At 39.6% G+C, this 19,442-nt stretch overlaps 1 protein-coding gene across 2 annotated transcripts; it reads left to right on the top strand.

Moving 5' to 3' along the window:
* Positions 1-1,773: 1,773 nt before the first annotated feature.
* Positions 1,774-14,162, top strand: tfap2b (transcription factor AP-2 beta). 2 transcript variants are annotated; one of them, XM_016497894.1, is made up of 7 exons: positions 1,774-1,895; positions 3,875-4,330; positions 5,493-5,550; positions 7,067-7,286; positions 7,581-7,699; positions 8,225-8,366; positions 12,174-14,162. In XM_016497894.1, the coding sequence occupies exons 1-7, from the start codon at positions 1,815-1,817 to the stop codon at positions 12,475-12,477; spliced, it is 1,380 nt and encodes a 459-aa protein (XP_016353380.1). In that variant the 5' UTR covers positions 1,774-1,814; the 3' UTR covers positions 12,478-14,162. The 2 variants fall into 2 exon arrangements, with proteins under 2 accessions (XP_016353380.1, XP_016353382.1); XM_016497896.1 differs by lacking the exon at positions 1,774-1,895 and adding an exon at positions 3,075-3,514.
* Positions 14,163-19,442: the final 5,280 nt, after the last annotated feature.

The raw sequence follows: 19,442 nt of genomic DNA, 5'->3' as shown, positions 1-19,442 counted from the left end.
AAAAGCTGTAATAATTTTACCTGGTCTCCCCTGCTTATAACTTTACATAAACTATGTTTTATTTAGTTTATTGTTTCCATTTATTTATTATATATTTATTTATTTATTTGGAAGGACTTTTGGTTTAGGGACTTTTTGTCCGCCATATTCAGGTAAGCTTTTGCTGTTGTCTAATGTCAGTCTTTGGAGGATTTGTGTGTTTTTGCATAGTTTTAAACGCATTTTTTGCGGAAATTATCCAAAAATACGGTAAAACGTTGTTGGTGAGTGCTACACCGACAGGACAATTTTTTAAATGCTTAAATAAATATTGATAAACTTACGTGTAAACAACGTGTCAGATCTCATTCCCAAATACATCTTTAAAATAAGTCAAAACAAGGCAAACTAATGTTCGTTTATGATTCAGGTCATTGCAGCAGTGCTGAAAAAAAGTTCACAGTAACGCGTTAGTTCACAATGTGATCGCTTGATTCGATTTCAGATCCTCTTACTTTATTTTAGTGTTTGCCTCAGTTCTGATTTGCAGTTATTAATCGCTTTGCTGTGTGATTTAATAATTCCTTTAAGAAAAAGGGAGATTTTTCAAATGCTTAGCGACGATTCATTCCAACCTACTTAAGAATCAATTCCGTTCTATTTTACCGCCTGATCACGTTTAACTAGAAAACAGTTTGATCCTTCAGAACTTTCTTTACAGCTTGTCCGAGATTAGCAACAGTAACCAAGGGGCGGGGCTTTGTGAGGGTCAGGCAGGTGTGTTAGAGCGGGGCTGAGACTAAACTCTGCAGGAGCTGGAATGAGCACCGCATTTCTTTTAGAAACCGTGAGTATCACGATAACATGAAGTTTAGTACTGTTTGACCTCGTCTCAAACTGAGCTGAAACGTTTTGTTCTTCTATTTCCAGTCAACCTGAAACGAGCTTGTTGTTCTCTTTTCAGTGTTTAAGTCAGGGGTGCCCAAACTCGGTCCTGGAGGGCCGGTGTCCTGCAGAGTTTAGCTCCAACCCTAATCAAACACACCTGAACCAGCTAATCACGGTCTTACTAGGCATACTAGAAACTTCCAGGCAGGTGTGTTGAGGCAAGCTGGAGCTAAACTCTGCAGGACACCGGCCCTCCAGGACCGAGTTTGGGCAACCCTGGTTTAAGTAGTACGTGTTTAACTGACCAGCAGGGGGCGCACTGGACTGGCTCTCATCACTGCTGCATCGCTGTAACTGTATAAGAGGCAGCTGTGGACATCTGACCTCGCTTTCTTGCTAGTGTCTTTGAGGTAGGCTAATGTTTGCTACAGCAATGAGGAGATTTGTAGCAAAAACAGAACCCTCGCGTTTCGCTTATTCAGTGATTAAACAGTCGCACAGCACAGTAGTCTACCCTTATAGAGAGTTTACCAAGCCGCCTTTTCCAACTGTTTATTGACTTTGCAAGAATGACTTTTGAAATTATATATCAAAGCTATTGATTATTTTAGGTTATGTGGTTAATGCTTTTTATTCTGTTTCCTATAAATAACACGTTGATTCGGTCCTGTAAAATGGCAGACCGCCATTTCATCTGCAGTTGATGATGGAGCTGGAGTCTCAGCGAATCCCCCGCAGCAGCTTTTACATGCAACCCAAAGTCAACACACTTAACGTCAGACTTTCACTGTATCAACGCAGTTACAGCACACGCAGACAAACACCGTAAAGGTGAATCGGGAATTTTTCTACGAGCTTTACGTTTTCGATGAGTGAGTGAGAGAGAGAGAGAGAGAGAGAGAGAGAGAGAGAGGGAGAGAGAGTTGAGATCTTCACTCTTCACATGAATGCACTCGTTACGCAGGGATCAGCGCGCGAACATGCTGTGGAAACTGGTGGAAAATGTCAAGTATGAAGATATATACGAGGTAACGAGAAGACAAACTGCATCTGCATCTGTTTTTTCACTGTATGATTTATATAACGACAAAGAATTACGTTGAATTTGTCGTGTTTGTATTTTTTCTAATAAGTTTTGTCTCTTATTGATAGGGGGTTTATGCTGGTTATTTAAATAAGGAAAAAAAATCAAATGTAAACGTTCGATTTAGAAGCATTTTGTCATATTCAAAACAATTCGTTTGTTCCCCAATTGCTTGTTATTTTTGTATCAACAATGTAGTGATTTTAGCAGGTTACCTTATTTCCTTTAAAAGTATTTTTCATTTGCTTACAGTAGAGTTTTTAATATTATAACTTTACAAATTATGAAATTTGTGGGAAAAAATCTGTAGTCTGAAAAAATCTGAGCCTGCCATCGATTTATTAATAAGAGAATCGCATCTACAGAAGGAGAGGACGCAGTGTCACGCGTGGGAGTCCCGTGGATTCCCCTGAATGGGCTCGAGCTCGTGGTGGTTTTTGGAAAAGCCTCGCGGGATGCCGACCCGGAGAGTCACACATGGCTTTTCTCTCACAGTCACCGTCACGCGTGTAATTAAACACTTCGACCCCAGTCCGTGAAATCGACCATTATACGAGCTGTTTAATGGGGCACCATTAGTGGAGGACTTTAAACTGTCACCCAGAAACCATTTTTAAAAACCTGTTTATGCTTAATTTTTAAAACTTCACCTCTTTGGACAGTTTAAACCGCATGAGTGTTTGTGTAATAGGCTATTGTTATCGTGAAGTTCATGTTTTTGCTTATCAAAGACCTGGGCCTGCTTAAACACACATGCATGTGAAACTATGGTGAATATGGAATAACAAGGGCATAGTTATGGTTAATGTGGTAACCTACAGGGGCTCCAAATTACGCTTTTATATAGGCTGTAGAAGTAGTCTAGGCTGTCTAACGTTATATGGTGGAATCCAATTTTGATATTGTGAGTAAGAGTCTGAATAGCTATGGTGAGTATGATGTAGTGATTATAATGCATAGCCTAATAAAGTATGTGAGAATATGAATGAGGCCTCTGTCCATCTGCCTGTTCAAAGCAGCTGATTCCGGCGATTCGTTTGTTCTGGCTGGAGATAAATGGACTGTGCACACACAACAATAACATAAAAGACGACAATAGCAAAAGAAAGAGGTCCGGACCCGTGCATGCCGGACCTCAAACAGAGAGGGGAATAAAACAGAGCACGAGTGTTTCCTCCTCCTGAATGAACGTCACTTACAGCAGCAGCGCCTTCACGCTCCGCTGCTCCCCACTGCTTTAAGTATTCCCGCAATATTAGAGGAGTCATGAATAACAATTATTCTGAGGAGGTGTAGCGAGGCGAACGGACGGAGCACCGCACACTGGATCAGAGCGCCGGATCGGGAAGAACAGAACCGAGACCTGGACGAACAGGGCTGTGTAAGAGAAACCATTTGAGCTGGGGAAGAAAAAACAAAGTTTTGCTCCGTGTGGTCATGAGGAGTTGAGAAAGGAGCGCGTGTTTCTTCAGGCGAGCGTGTGTCGTGCAGTCGCGTGTCCTTCTGCTCTAAACGAGCTCGCATTTTTTTGTCCAGATGTTAGTGCACACCTATTCCTCCACGGTGAGTCTGAGAACACCAAGAAATATACTTTCTTGTTGCTGCGTGGTAGAAAGGTAGCATGCGGGTTTTGCTTATTATGCTGCGAGCTTAGGAACTTAAATCCTGCGTTCATACCTTGTTTTAGATGTTTTGTGAAGTTACTACACATGATTCAGTCAGAAAATATGTTTTGAAAGCTTTTGTACTTTCTTGGATCACAGCGAGCGCCGATATATAGGCTATAGCTACCATTAGTCTTTCCATATCGTTGGATTCGTTTCCATTCAAAACATCCAAAAAGTTTAGGCTATTTTTTTTTAGTAGAACACTAAAACTAATGGTTGGTTTGTAATCGTATTTATATTCTGTTCTCGTTTGAAGGACCGCCATGATGGGGTACCGAGCCACAGTTCCAGACTGTCCCAGCTGGGTTCGGTCTCTCAGGGTCCGTACTCCAGCGCTCCGCCGCTCTCTCACACACCTTCCTCGGACTTCCAACCGCCGTACTTTCCCCCGCCGTACCAGCCGCTGCCGTATCACCAGAGTCAGGACCCGTACTCACACGTCAGTGACCCGTACTCCCTGAACGCTCTTCACCAGCAACAGCAGCACCCGTGGGGCTCCCGTCAGCGGCAGGACGTGGGCACGGAGAGCGGAGGTTTACTGCCGCAGCCTCGAGCCTCTTTACCGCAGCTCTCGGGTCTGGACCCCCGGCGGGACTACTCGGCCGTGCGCCGACCGGACGTGCTGCTCCACTCCACGCACCATGGGCTCGAGGCGGGAATGGGAGACGGTCTGTCCCTTCATGGCCTGGCGCACGGCATGGAGGATATGCAGGTTGGTTATGATTTTTGTTTTTTGGCTTGGAAAATAACCTCTTTTGTCGGGATATAAATTCCACAAAGATGTGAAATAAATCGTTTTGAATTTTTATTTTGCGGTTAGAATGACCTAATAAATTTGTTTAAACGAATTCATTTAAATTTTTATTATTTTTATCTTGTATTTTATATAATGTCAGTAGCTCTATATGACATAATTCCGTAGGCTATATTTTTTAGGGAGTTTTCTGACCTGTTGACATTTTCTGTGACACGTTACAAACATTTTTACCATATCCTATAGCCTATGAATAAACGCAATCCAAGCTCTTTAGCATATGTATGAATAGTAGTAGCCTAGTAAATACCCTAAAGGCTTGCTTGTTATTCGAAACAATATTCTGTTGCCGTTGTAATCACATTTTGTTTTTTGAGACCATATTTTCACGTCATAAATAATATGTAAATACATTACAGTTAGGCCTGTGTTGAGGTAAACTGCTGTTAACTTAAAATTATTGTTGCAATTGCTAAAAATTAAAACTTCACGGAGCCATCGTCTGCTCGGTTCACATTTCTAACCATCTGTTTTTTGATCGATATAGCCTGCACACATCATATCTAATTTCGTCAATTGACAGTTTCTGCGTAATCTAAATGTTAAGATAAGGCCTGTCCCTGTTCAGCTGACTGGACAATGATTGTCTGCCACTCTTCCCAAAATGATTATAAAACGTAACTGACGTAGGGCATAACTGATATCTTATTTTTATTTTATTTTTTATTTTTTAAAAAGGAAGTTTGTTTACATTTTTTTTTTTTTAATTAGGCTAAATCCAGAGTAGTTTACGTTTCCTGATAAATTAATTCATAAAACTTGCATGGAAAATTGTAGTTTTGCATGAATTGTTAGTGAAAACAATGGTATGAGACCTAAACTTAATTAAAAAGCATTTTTCAATTGCTTATGTTCACTATTTGAATCCATGTTTGTTTGTTTGTTTGTTTCATCCTCGATTGGAAATACGTATGCATGTATTTTTGTCAATGTCCCCGGTGGAATCTACTGGTATTTTCATAGCTAAACAGAAGGTCATTATCCGGAAGTTGTCTGAATATTTATAATTGACTGTAGCGTTTGTTCAAAAGTTAAATGTTTTCTCATGATGCCTTTTTAGGCCTTGGAGGACGCAAACAACGGGATGAACATCCTGGATCAGTCCGTTATTAAAAAAGGTAAATGGGAAAATGGCTGGAAGAATTATGCCAGTGCTGTTTAATTATTTGATAATTTCATGTTTTTCAACGACCACTGGGTTTTTGCAAAAAAAAAGTGCTGATAGAAGGAATCACTGTTCTATGGATTTAGGGCAAAAAGTCATTTCAGGTGAATACACCTTAGCACACCTTTTTACGCATGCGCTCAACCTCATTCGGTATTTAAATGATGTCTCCTGCCTATTCTCTTAACCTTGGACGCTCAGCCAAAGCAAGTGGAATTGGAGGCCTTTGAATATTGTTAGAATCATCGTCCTACTGTTATAATCGAACTACGAGGAATTTAGTGTCGTTATAATAATCGACGTTATAGATAACGTCTATTATAGGCTTAAGTTATTATCAGTTGTCTCTTTTCTTTTATTCATTAAAACAGTAGAACAAATTCCAGATTTATGTCTGTCTGTCTCTTTTTTTTTCTGGGAACATGTAATCGACACTTAAGCGACACTTTGTTGATATAATTTCTCCTCGGAGGTTTTGACATATTTACTCCTTCATGCAGTCAGTAAGAGCTCCAGCAACACTCCCTGGGCTCGTGTTAATATTTGTCCGTTATGAGGGACGTTTGCCGGTAATTTAGTTAACGGAACACGGGCCTCCCAGAAGAGACGGCCTTTAAGTGGCCGCTGTGATGGATGGTTTTCTGAGCGCAGATCTCGTGAGCTCGTTTAGAGCTCGTTTTCTGCATTATCCCCTGTAGAGATCTCCGTGGGCTCGAGCGCTCGTTACCCCGTTAGCGCTTAAGTTGGTAGACATCTTTTGACGGTCAGCTAGTGAGTTTGTGTGTTGAGGGGAGGGAGGGGGGCTGATTTGAAAAATAGGTGGTTAATGTTATTAGCATGTGTCCATCACCAATCGATAATATAATAAATGAGTGCAGAAGTGTTGAAATGTCACTGTGGAAGCTGAGAGGAAAATGTAACTGAATTGAATAAACGAAAGGAAAGGACTAAATCTCAGCATTTCTAAGTGTAATGCTAGCATTTTAATCACGTTGGAAACTGCAAAACATTACCGGACAAACTGAACCATATATGTTTTTTTAACGCCGTTGTTGGCAACATGTTTAGATAAATCTATTTAAGAACAAAAAAAATACTACCGGCTTTCCGCAGTGTTTGCATTTACGGACAGTTCTGGCTTGCTTTCTATTGTCCGTGGAATTAACGTATGAAAGCAGGAGCGCGTGCGGGGTGACCCGGGCCAGCCGAGGGCTCGAGCTCACGGCGCTTTCATGTGCCAAGATTTCACATTACATAATAGGAACCAACATGCCTGGGCTGTTTGTGACTAGTCTTAGATATTATTTAAAAATAATAACAGCTCTTGCTTTACCACTATAGCGCCATTTTGCGAAGCAAATATAGCCTACCTTTAGTGTTCAAAACGCTTGATCAAATCATAATTTCCAGTAAATTTGAGTAGGTCTGTATTATAAGACGTATCTCAGTTTTCTGTGTCTCTCGCACAGTTCCAGTTCCACACAAGAGCGTCGCTTCTCTGATGATGAACAAAGACGGTCTAATCGGCGGGATCACCGTAAACGCCAACGAGGTCTTCTGCACGGTTCCCGGCCGCCTGTCGCTTCTTAGCTCCACATCCAAATACAAAGTGACGGTCGGCGAGGTCCAGCGGCGCCTCTCTCCGCCAGAGTGCCTCAACGCCTCGCTGCTTGGCGGGGTTCTACGGAGGTGAGAGCATCGATAAATCAGCCAGAATCCACATTATAAGCAGAGCAGAGGTCAATGGATTGGTGCTTTCAATTTGAAACTCATAAACATCAGGGTTATGGCCACATCTGCAGTTTCTGACGGGACGTTGAATAGGCTAGCCTATTTGGACGCTGAACAATTTTTTTTGTTTTTTTTGGATTTTGAAATGACTCCTGCCAATAACATGTCTGATTTTGAATGTTCACTTTTCATGGTGTATCTTTGCTGTCAATCCGTCATGAAACAATCTAATTATGCCTGCGCTATCCTCAGAGCGAAGTCGAAAAACGGCGGAAGATCACTGAGGGAAAAGCTGGAGAAAATCGGCTTGAATTTGCCCGCGGGGAGACGCAAAGCAGCGAATGTCACTTTACTGACGTCTCTAGTAGAAGGTAAAGCAGGACATCTGATTCTTGTTTCTTATTTAGATTTTTTTTCACCGTGTTTGGGAATTTAGGCCCTTCAAGTGAGCAAAACAATGGACAATTATAATGGAAAACAAGTAGCCTACGGATTAAAAAAAAAAACGTATAGTTTATCAGTTTAATCGAACAATTTTACATTTTAAGCCTAAAATTAACATTTGAATTTACGAATGAACCACGAACATGTAAAATGAAATTTTATTGCCTTGGGAGTTTCTCTAATCTGATTTATTTTCCTTAGGCGGTGCAAATAGTTAACAGATGCAGAAACAGTAAAACGACATTTTAACCAGTAGGCTACAGCTAATTTTATATAATTATTGTTGTGACTGTCTGATTGTTCCTGCACCGCAATTTTTCATTTGCTTAATAGGCTGTCTCTCCTTCCAGTTCAGTTGCAGCTACAGCTGTAATTTAGTATAAAATTATTTTATTAAGCGAAGATGTGGAGTAATTCCATTTTACCATATTGTGTTTATTTTTCATTTCCAGGAGAAGCTGTTCATTTGGCTCGGGACTTCGGCTACATTTGTGAAACTGAATTTCCCACAAAGGCCGTGTCTGAATATCTGAACAGACAGCATACGGATCCAAACGAACTGCACTCACGAAAGAACATGCTGCTCGCCACAAAGTACGTACACAACGTGTCACAATGTGTTTTTTGCGTGTTTAACTATGATTTATGCATTCGTTGCTTTCATTGGAAGCTGGTGGTGTAACAGCTTGCCGCCCGCAACTGAACAAATGTGTAGCCACATTTCGAGGTGAATGTAGAATCCATCATGGATTGTCGTTTTGATAGCTGTCCGCTTAGTGCCTGGTGCGTTTTGACACGTTTAGCTGGTTTCTAATGAGGCAGTTCAGGTCCAGCAGAAACACGCGTCTCTTATCCATCTCAGCCTGGCACCGAGCTAGAAACAGTCTTAGAGTGCCAGCTTTCCCCTTGAAGTTTTGCCTAAGGTCATCCCTCCTCCCTCGCCTCACCTTTCACAGTCTGTCTGTCAAAGACCCGTCAGTCAGCCCGCGCCCCCGCCCCTTCACGCTGTGCTCTCCCGACTGGACAGCAAGACTGTTTGTGGCTCTGAGACGCGAAAACGAATGTGGGTCAAAATCTGACAAGTCCAGACAACTGCAGATGCCGCAGCAGGGCTCTGCAACGCTGCCAGTCGGAGGCATTTGAACTGTTTGTCACAAATGACCTTTTAAAGATTGAAGTATGATCGTTTGCTCAGAGTCTTATTTGAGATTACACTGCACCTCAAAGCATTATTATTATGAACAGGACACAAGTAGTTTTGGGTGCATGCTGTGAAAAAGACAAGAATTTAATATGAATTCAATTGTCTTTCTTCATTTGGGAAATTATGACTTAATTGATTTTAAATGTACCTTGCAAGTTTCAGATAATTATCTGAATGACATTGCTGATCATATCATTATTGGATGTTCACTGGTCACAATAGGCAGTTTCAGAAAAAACATGGAGGTCAAATGTTGAGAGGTCATTAGTATATGTCAGGCCATCTTGGCACATGGCTAAAATATCTGCCTGTATTTTTCTATGATTCCCCAAAGCAAGAAAAGCATGAATATTGAGAGCACTACCTCTATCAGGAAGTGAAATATGCTGAGAACAGAATATTCCCCAGTAGTAACAGAAAAAGACACTCTCCCAGTAGACTGAAAGTTAAATCGATGGCTTTATTCTAATTGACGGGCTTTGCTCTCAGAAGCAGAAATATGCAGGCTTTGCTCTGAGGATTTCAAGTTCTGTATCTCTTTTCTTCATATGTATGGACAGTGAACACTGGAGAGTTTCATTTAAAGTAGACATCAGCCTTTTTTAAAAATTGTACAAATATTTTTTGGAGACCTTTTGCTCGCAGTGGGATTAGGGGATGGGAAACATGCATTTTACCCATGATTCCCAGGGACGCCACAGAGCTTCTGAACTATTGCAAGCTTGAACCTGTCCGAGCACCTGTTATCTAAGTGTTTTCTATTACTCAAGATAATTAAGAGCATCTTAAGCAATCACATCATCATTATGTGAGACACTGAGATGAACAAACATGGGTGTGATATGAACTAAGGCTTTTGTAATATTTTGGTTTACTTTTTGATCTGTGAGAGCCTAACGTATCAAAAGTTTTCATTTAATATTTTTTCATTTTATCAATTTCATCATAAATGTCCAAATGCTGAAGTCACAGTGTTTGTAATTTATGGATGAAGGTTTTCAGAGTTGCTATGCAGTGGCTTTGATATTATGTAGATCTTCTTTATAATCAATATTTCACACAAAGTTAAAAGAATATGTAGATTTATATATAAAGAAATAAGTAGGAATATCCATGGCAGTAAGTTGACAGTTCTTTTCAGCTTCTTTGGTAGGCAGAAAGGCTTTTTTAATGGAATCATGGTTGATGTCTTTTCCATTTGATTGTTTAATTCAACTTATGACTTAAATTCATTTCTTGAAAAATGAATGCTGTAATCCATGAGCGAGCAGGTCGCATTTCTTTAACTGATACAGAAGATCAAGCACGTTCCTTCTGATGCATGTTCTGATAAATGTGAATGAAGAATTTGTCATGCTTGATGTGCCATGAAAAAATGTCATGACATTCTCTGTTTGGATCAAAGCTGTGTAGATGGTAAAGGAATCGGATAGGACACAGTTAGTGGGACTGGTCCTAAAACCCACCTGACTAGTCTTGCTATAGGCACAGCATGTCTAGACCCCACACTGTCCCATTAGCAGACTGTTGGCATGTTAAGTCAAAGTTGTTTTCCTACAGAATAAGGAATAAAATGTAGTTCCTGCAGTCACCTTGTGCAAACAGCACGAAACAAGCAACAATAAACACAACAATATCCACAATACAGACAGAAAATGAACAGTATATCGTACAAACAATGTTATCAGACAGCATATATGAATTTTAACGCATAATTGCTTTGTTGAAAAGAGCATTAACTTTTACACCACTATGTAATTGTGATACATAAGTCATTTTTGTTAGGAACACACTTTTAGCTTCAAATTAGCCTCTAATTCTTCATTTTAAAACAGCTGTATGTAGTTCTATTTTTGTGACTTGAGCCAGTTAAGTCAGTGGAATTGATTGTCGTAAAATATACCACTGTCGTGATTACAGTGTATAGCTGAATGCACGCATTTGTTGCTGCCGTAAAGCAATCCGCCCTCTTCGCGGAATTTCGTAGCAGCTCACCAAAAGTTGCATACTCCCAGAAAAGACGTTTGGGAAAGAAAAAGAAGCCATTCGCCCCATTAAATGGCGTTGTACCATCAGAATGATTTTGAAACTGAAAAAATACATTTGCTTTAATATTTGTACTCTCCAATAAACGCCACATTGTTCCCTGTGGCCGACGCTTCTGGCAAGAGTTAGTTGTTTTAATTAGAAATTGTGTATTGTCTGTGATAATGGAAACTAACAAAATTCTGAGCTTCATTTGTCTCTAGTGCAAATATTTGTGGTTCAGCCACAGATGTTACATTCATTGTATGGTCTATGACAAAGATTCGCCATAGTTGAGAGCCCATAAATAAAACGTATACTTTAATCACAGCAATTTGTCAGAAATTAAGTTCTCAGTCTAAAGATTACAAGCCAAATCATATTCTTAAAAATAAAGGTTACAAAAGTTTTTTTTGCAGTGATGCCTTAGAAGAACCATTTTGGGTTCCCCAAAGAGCCTTTCAGTGAACAGTTCTTAAAAGGGTCATATGATGCTGCTAAAAAAAACATTTTGTGTATTTGGTGTAATGAAATGTGTTTATGCGGTTTAAGGTTCAAAAAACACATTATTTTCCACATACTGTAATTATTGTTTCTCCTCTATGCCCCGCCTTTCTGAAACGCGTCGATTTTTACAAAGCTCATCGTCTGAAAAAGTGAGGTGTGCTCTGATTGGCCAGCTATCCAGTGCGTTGTGATTGGCCGAATTCCTCAAGCGTGTGACGGAAATGTTACGTCCCTTACCATATTGTGATGCCTGCAGCAACCACATGTGACGACCCCTGGACTCCGCTTCGTCCACGGTGAAAGCCGATCCAGCGATCAACAGCGCGAAGTTGAAGTATTTCCTCCTTTGGATTTGAGACTTTAGTCTTTGCAACTTTACAGATCTTCTTTATGCACCAAGAGCTTGTAACACTCCAAAGAGAAAGGAAAAATTTAAATCGCATCATATGACCCCTTTAAAAGAACCATTTTTTCTTAGTGTGTAGAACATTTAAAAAAAAATCTAAAGAACCTTTTGTGCAATGGAAAGTTTCCATGGATGTTAAATGTTCTTCATGAAACCATCAATGCCAATAAAGAACAATTTTGTATTTTTGGTTGTATTTCTTTGGATTGATAATGGAAAATTCTGGGCTTCATCTCTGTCTTTTTTCCTCTCTTCTCAGGCAATTGTGTAAGGAGTTCACAGACCTGTTGGCTCAAGATCGCACTCCATTAGGAAACTCTCGACCTACATCCATCCTGGAGCCAGGAATCCAGAGCTGCCTGTCACACTTTAGCTTCATCACGCACGGTTTTGGTTCTCCAGCCATCTGCGCTGCCCTCACGGCTTTGCAGAATTACCTGACTGAAGCCCTTAAAGGCCTTGACAAGATGTTCCTGAACAACCCCACCCCCAACCGACACACACCTGCAGATGGACCCGGCTCCAAAGGAGCTGGAGAAAAAGAGGAAAAACACAGGAAATGAACTGTGGAAATATGATATCGAGGAAGGAGAGTCATTGGAGATTCTATAAACTCTAGTTTTATGACATTGCGTTTTACATTCTGAGTTGAAGGTGGAGAGTGGACAACAGATCATGGGAAACGAAAGGAACGATACCATAAAAGAGATTGGGGGACACGAGTCTGCTGTGACACGTTCTCCATCTTCATTTCATTTGTGTGCGAGTGTGAAAATATTCGAGGAGTGTTTGTGAGTGTGTTTTCGTGTATCAAAGTATGACATTTTACATGATGTTAGACGCAGGCAGTACTTTACACACATGCTCATGAATCTGATACCTAATATTTGAGTGTTCATCAGTATAATGGCAAGCATACAGGAGGACAGGTTTGTTGGGAATGCGATGCTGGTAGAGACACTATTAATTAATATATAATTTTAATTAAACTTATTATACAAAATTATAGGTGCACAGTTCTGCAATATTAAGTACATTCCATTCAACCTTCACCAAAACTACACCTACAGTAAAACAATCATCTTCTGTCCGTAAAAGTAAAAATGATTGTCAAGTGAAAACATATTTGCTCCACATAGATTTAAAAGAGACAGAATATTCAAATATAAGAGATTTTATTGCATTTAGTAACACATGCGGTGCATTTAAATTGAGTGTTGTCCAAAAAGAGGCTGTAAATGTGCAACTATTTGTGCCACAACAAAGCATAATGCTATTTATGGTTCAGTCTATCACGTTACATCTATGACAGATTTACCATCTGACAGCCCATAACATACATACTTTACATAAACACAGCAATTCATTAGAATCTAAGTTCTCAGTCTGATCGTTCATAAGATTACAAGCCAAATTAAAACGCTGAGATTTAACATATTCTTTAAAACACCTCAGGCGATATTCAGAATAGATTGTCTACTAAATGAACAGGAGAATTTTGTATTTCTTGGTTGTATTACTTTGTATTTGAAACTGCTATTGCTTGTGCTGTCTTGGCCATGGGGTTGTGAAAATGAGGACATTTTCAGTAAGTCACTTTTGAAATGGTAATCATCTTAGCTGACCAACTGAATCAACTATTTCACTGATAATTCATCTGTTGTTTATGTTTTTTTTTTTAAATATATATATATATATATATATATATATGCTAACATTTACACAGAGCTAAATCAACATAGGACAAAAAAAAAAACATTTTATGGCCTAAATATTGTTAATTGATTTTACAACCCTACATCAGCTGAATGGAAGCTTGCTTTGACCGAAAAAAAGACTTTTGAAAATAGACATAAAAAGGGTCCCGGATTTGTGCGCTTTCATATAATGCTGCTGCATAGAACTGAGGTGACCGCGCTTGCTGGAACAAGGCCTCGCGCAGCCTTTTCTCTGACTTTCTCAGTTCCGCAAGCTGGATTATAGCCTGTCTGTCAAAGTTAATATTTGGTTAACTGTGTGAGGAAGGTTCTTTTATTTATGTTTGTATATATTTATTTATGCTTAATTTAATGGGCGTTTGTACATAGGAATAGACTGGGTCGTCTATCTGTGACTGTCTCTGTGCGTGGGTGAACGCTTGTTTTAGATAGCATCTTGTATTTTTTGTTTCATAGATACGGTGTTATGTGGTGAAGGCTAGAAGTTGGTTCTTGTCTGGTGATTTTAATTTTCCTCGAAATAAGAATAAAGCGTGTTTTATTGTAGTTGTTGCTGTGTGGTTAACCCCTTATGTTCTTGTCTTATTCACGTGGTCTGCGCATGAAACATGTCATGAAAAACGTTTCAAAATGCAGTTTTAATTAAAAAGTGCCTAAATTCCGAATAACTAAACTAAATATCATCTAAGTAAAATGTTTACGTAGTCATACCAGTAGTCCATGTAATCGTTTTATTTGCATGAAAGTTAATTTTTAGACAAGTCAGGCAACACCATCTAGGCTAACATTAGAATTGCTGAAGATATTTTATTTCAGGGAAAAAAAGACAACAGTACTATCATTAGTTTTTGAATAATCAATAATAATTACTGACTTTAAAAATAAATGTAATCATAAACCTCCAAAATACATGTTTTCACCTAAATAAAATTACATTTTTCGTTATAAAGAAAGATACGAACATCTTGTTCCTTTATTTACATTTTTTTTTTTTGCTAACATTGTTAATCCAGCTGTAACAGAACCAAGGGAGGCAATGAATAATATGAAAAATAAATAAATTGCAGTCACTATGTCAATGCTGTTAGTAGGCCTATTAAAAATATTTTACCACAATATAGGCCTAAATACTATAGACCAACAATGCATTAAAGCGTCGATTATTAGCATCAAGTATTATTTTAAGATTTAAGCTAATGTCAAAATGTAAAAATCTGTCACTGAAAGGCCATTATTTATCTAACATTATTCTGAATATTATCATTGTTTTATAAACATCTCGTAATGTTTTCATTATCACACTGACTCGTAATGCAATCAGCAGAACGGAAATCAACAAAACTCGGAATTGAAAAACGGAAATGAGAATTCTGATTCTCTAGGCTATCTTCCTGTCTCTTTTTAAGGCAAGCAAAGAATGCCAAAATGTATCGAAAACAATCCCTTGAAGGCGTGTGTTCGCGGTCGCGGCAGTAAAGTGAACTCGTATCCCGGCCGCAGGTCAGACCCCCGCGAGTCCCCGCGCGCATCAGCTCGCGCTGCTGTATTTAATGCGGAGGAGCGCGTGGCCTGCGGGTTCCGTCGCGTGACTCGTCATGCGTGAAGTATTGTGACCCAGGTGCAGCACCCGCATGTCCGCGAGCGACGTGATCTCTACGAGATTCAGAGATTTCTCTTCAGCAGAAAAAAAGACTAGCCTCGCTCTCACCCACGGGACCTGAAACAACACAAGCCGAGATCTTTCATCTTTCCCTCCAACTCGGTTCTCATTACTTCTAAAAAGATACAAAAACCCATAAGACCAAACCAATAATATCGCTGCTTTTATACTCCATAATTATTGATTGTTATATTTTTATCATAAACAACTATCACCAGTAGACATTTTTTTCCAAGCATAAAATTAAAATGTGCACCAACAAAATGCCCTATGGGCTATACTGCTAATTAGCCCCAACTCCCTGATTTTATCAAACAACTGAAACCATTTTGAGTTCTTTTATGCAAAGACGTAACCAAGCATGCATGATTGGTTGGGAGTAAGACATTGACCTGTATAGCTAAAAGATTACTAATCGGACATTAGAAATCAAATTATTCTCTCAATGTATGATCAAAAGAGGGAAGAGTAAAACACAAAGGCCTTTAACAAAAAAAAACAAGTAGGCCTACAAGACATGAAATATCGAATAAAAATCTGTTTGATCGACTTCATGCCTGACTTTCAGCTGAATCGGTTTGAGATGGATAGACTAAAGGTTTAAAACCTAAACCTTGTAGTGAAAAGTCCCTTTTCCATCATCTTATCTTTTTCGGGGATGAGAGGACGGAGAGGAGCTTTGTCTGAGCGCAGGTCCCTCTGCTCGCTGTCACGCAATGGACTGTAAAAATGGTTTATCCAGACACGCGCCGGCCGTGCGTAATTCCTGCCCGAGGCGGGATGACCGCAGGCAGCGCGAGCCTAACTGATCAACCTGGATATTTCATTATTCATTAATTTACTGTTTAACAAATCCTGCTCATTATCGCGGAAGCGGCTGGCAGGATCCGACCGTTCGGCGGCAGTTGGTGTCAGGCGTGGAGAATTGGCCCATTTGATCCTGAGCTGTTTTTTTCCCCTCTGTGTGTATTATTATTATTATAGGCTATTCAACATCCCGAAACTGCAATCAGCAGAACGGAAATCAACAAAACTCGGAATTGAAAAACGGAAATGAGAATTCTGATTCTCTAGGCTATCTTCCTGTCTCTTTTTAAGGCAAGCAAAGAATGCCAACATTTATCGAAAACAATCCCTTGAAGGCGTGTGTTCGCGGTCGCGGCAGTAAAGTGAACTCGTATCCCGGCCGCAGGTCAGACCCCCGCGAGTCCCCGCGCGCATCAGCTCGCGCTGCTGTATTTAATGCGGAGGAGCGCGTGGCCTGCGGGTTCCGTCGCGTGACTCGTCATGCGTGAAGTATTGTGACCCAGGTGCAGCACCCGCATGTCCGCGAGCGACGTGATCTCTACGAGATTCAGAGATTTCTCTTCAGCAGAAAAAAAGACTAGCCTCGCTCTCACCCACGGGACCTGAAACAACACAAGCCGAGATCTTTCATCTTTCCCTCCAACTCGGTTCTCATTACTTCTAAAAAGATACAAAAACCCATAAGACCAAACCAATAATATCGCTGCTTTTATACTCCATAATTATTGATTGTTATATTTTTATCATAAACAACTATCACCAGTAGACATTTTTTTCCAAGCATAAAATTAAAATGTGCACCAACAAAATGCCCTATGGGCTATACTGCTAATTAGCCCCAACTCCCTGATTTTATCAAACAACTGAAACCATTTTGAGTTCTTTTATGCAAAGACGTAACCAAGCATGCATGATTGGTTGGGAGTAAGACATTGACCTGTATAGCTAAAAGATTACTAATCGGACATTAGAAATCAAATTATTCTCTCAATGTATGATCAAAAGAGGGAAGAGTAAAACACAAAGGCCTTTAACAAAAAAAAACAAGTAGGCCTACAAGACATGAAATATCGAATAAAAATCTGTTTGATCGACTTCATGCCTGACTTTCAGCTGAATCGGTTTGAGATGGATAGACTAAAGGTTTAAAACCTAAACCTTGTAGTGAAAAGTCCCTTTTCCATCATCTTATTTTTTTCGGACGGAGAGGAGCTTTGTCTGAGCGCAGGTCCCTCTGCTCGCTGTCACGCAATGGACTGTAAAAATGGTTTATCCAGACACGCGCCGGCCGTGCGTAATTCCTGCCCGAGGCGGGATGACCGCAGGCAGCGCGAGCCTAACTGATCAACCTGGATATTTCATTATTCATTAATTTACTGTTTAACAAATCCTGCTCATTATCGCGGAAGCGGCTGGCAGGATCCGACCGTTCGGCGGCAGTTGGTGTCAGGCGTGGAGAATTGGCCCATTTGATCCTGAGCTGTTTTTTTCCCCTCTGTGTGTATTATTATTATTATAGGCTATTCAACATCCCGAAACAGCTCGAGATCGTCATGAATAATAAGCAGCGCGCGAGCTTGTCAAAGCCCGTTGAGCGTGACACAGCCCGTGGAAAAATCGAGGCGTTTTTAATATAACCCCCCACTTCAGTCACTATTTGGAAAAGACAAAACAACGCTGATAAACAAACGGAAATATGCGATTACTACGGCAATGACACGCGTCCACAGTGGACGAAAGGACATCAAAAGCAGAAGTGTGTATCAGACAGTTTAGAGCTTGTGTAAGCGATTATTTTGGAATACCAAACACATGCCCCAACTACCTGACAGATAGCACTGAAATAAGTGTCCTGCGATATCACACCTAGCCTACCTGTGCGACAGCCCTAGGCTCTGTAAACAACAAAAACTCGGGGAGCGGCCCGCCTTTTGTAGCCAATCATAAACGCGCTCTGTCTGTCAATCATTTTGCGTCTTCTGTTTGCTTAAAGGGGTCATATGATGTTGCTAAAAAGAACATTATTTGGTGTATTTGGTGTAATGAAATGTGTTTATGCGGTTTAAGGTTCAAAAATACATTATTTTCCACATACTATACATTATTGTTTCTCCTCTATGCCCCGCCTTTCTGAAACGCGTTGATTTTTACAAAGCTCATCGTTCTGAAAAGCGAGGTGTGCTCTGATTGGCCAGCTATCCAGAGCGTTGTGATTGGCCGAATACCTCAAGCGTGTGACGGAAATGTTACAACAACAATACTACAGCGAGAATAAAAGTTACGCCTTCTTTCTTTGCGTGAACATTTGGGTGGCATTATGCTAATCTTTCCACACAGTGACGTAGGTATGTGGGGGCGTGTTAGAACAAGCCGTTTTAGGTAGGCGTGGTTGACTCTTAACTTTTATAAAGAATATCTCTTTGGATTTGAGACTTTAGTCTTTGCAACTTTACAGATCTTCTTTATGCTCCAAGAGCTTGTAACACTCCAAAGAGAAAGGAAAAATTGAAATCGCATCATATGACCCCTTTAAGTTGATTTGAAGAACGTTATTTAACGAGAGGGAGTTTGGTTAAAGGGGTACAGGCAGTTCAATTGATTTCTGATCTAAACATATCAAAACATAATTTTACAGCACTTTTAATACAACACAACAATTGTCATCTTTCTCTTTAGATAATTTCTCTTTCGCGTCAAATGCGTCACAAATGAGTATATAAACTGAAAATTTCTAAACTGTTTTCAGTTATTCACTTTCCAACTCTTTTTCTATGACCTGAGCTTTACATTAAATATTTAAAGTGTCAAAATTACAGAAAATAAGTCAAATAAATAAATAAATTTGATCAAGACAGTAGTGATTGTGATGAACACTTGTACTTGTGATCATATATTAGGCCTACTGCTTATTAATAAAATAACCAAAATACCATTTAATAGTATTCATTTGGATTTAAATGGGATCAGTTCATAGCATAATACAATTTTAAGTAAACTTTCTACAAATTAAGTATTTATAAAATTATTTACAAAATGTCAAATGATCACACTAGTTAGTAAAAATGCCCCGAGACCCTAACATCCCTTAAGAAATGGCTGAAAACATACTTCATTTGCAAGCACTTAATAATATTCATAACAATAAAACAGACACTTTATTTAAATAAAGGAAGTAATTTGTCTCCTTTCCAGCACTTTTCTGTCCTAGCTTTTGCACTGCTCTGATTTACTTTTGAAACTCATATTGCGGTACTATTGGCTCCTATATAATAAATTGCTTGTGCGTTTCCTCATTCCTCAAGTCGCTTTGGATAACAGCATCTACTAAATGATTAAATGTAAA

This window comes from Sinocyclocheilus anshuiensis, unplaced genomic scaffold (genome assembly GCF_001515605.1).
Source record: "Sinocyclocheilus anshuiensis isolate Anshui unplaced genomic scaffold, SAMN03320099.WGS_v1.1 scaffold38, whole genome shotgun sequence".
Lineage (NCBI taxonomy): Eukaryota > Metazoa > Chordata > Actinopteri > Cypriniformes > Cyprinidae > Sinocyclocheilus > Sinocyclocheilus anshuiensis.
This window is presented reverse-complemented; position numbering and strand designations above follow the sequence as displayed.

What these genes read in the sequence shown, in the direction of transcription:
- tfap2b (XM_016497894.1), top strand. Translation starts at nt 1,815, where the DNA reads ATGCACTCGTTACGCAGGGATCAGCGCGCGAACATGCTGTGGAAACTG. An exon ending in AGTATGAAGATATATACGAG is followed by an intron (nt 1,896 to 3,874) that starts GTAACGAGAAGA and finishes TCTCGTTTGAAG; the next exon opens with GACCGCCATGATGGGGTACC. An exon ending in CTTGGCGGGGTTCTACGGAG is followed by an intron (nt 7,287 to 7,580) that starts GTGAGAGCATCG and finishes CGCTATCCTCAG; the next exon opens with AGCGAAGTCGAAAAACGGCG.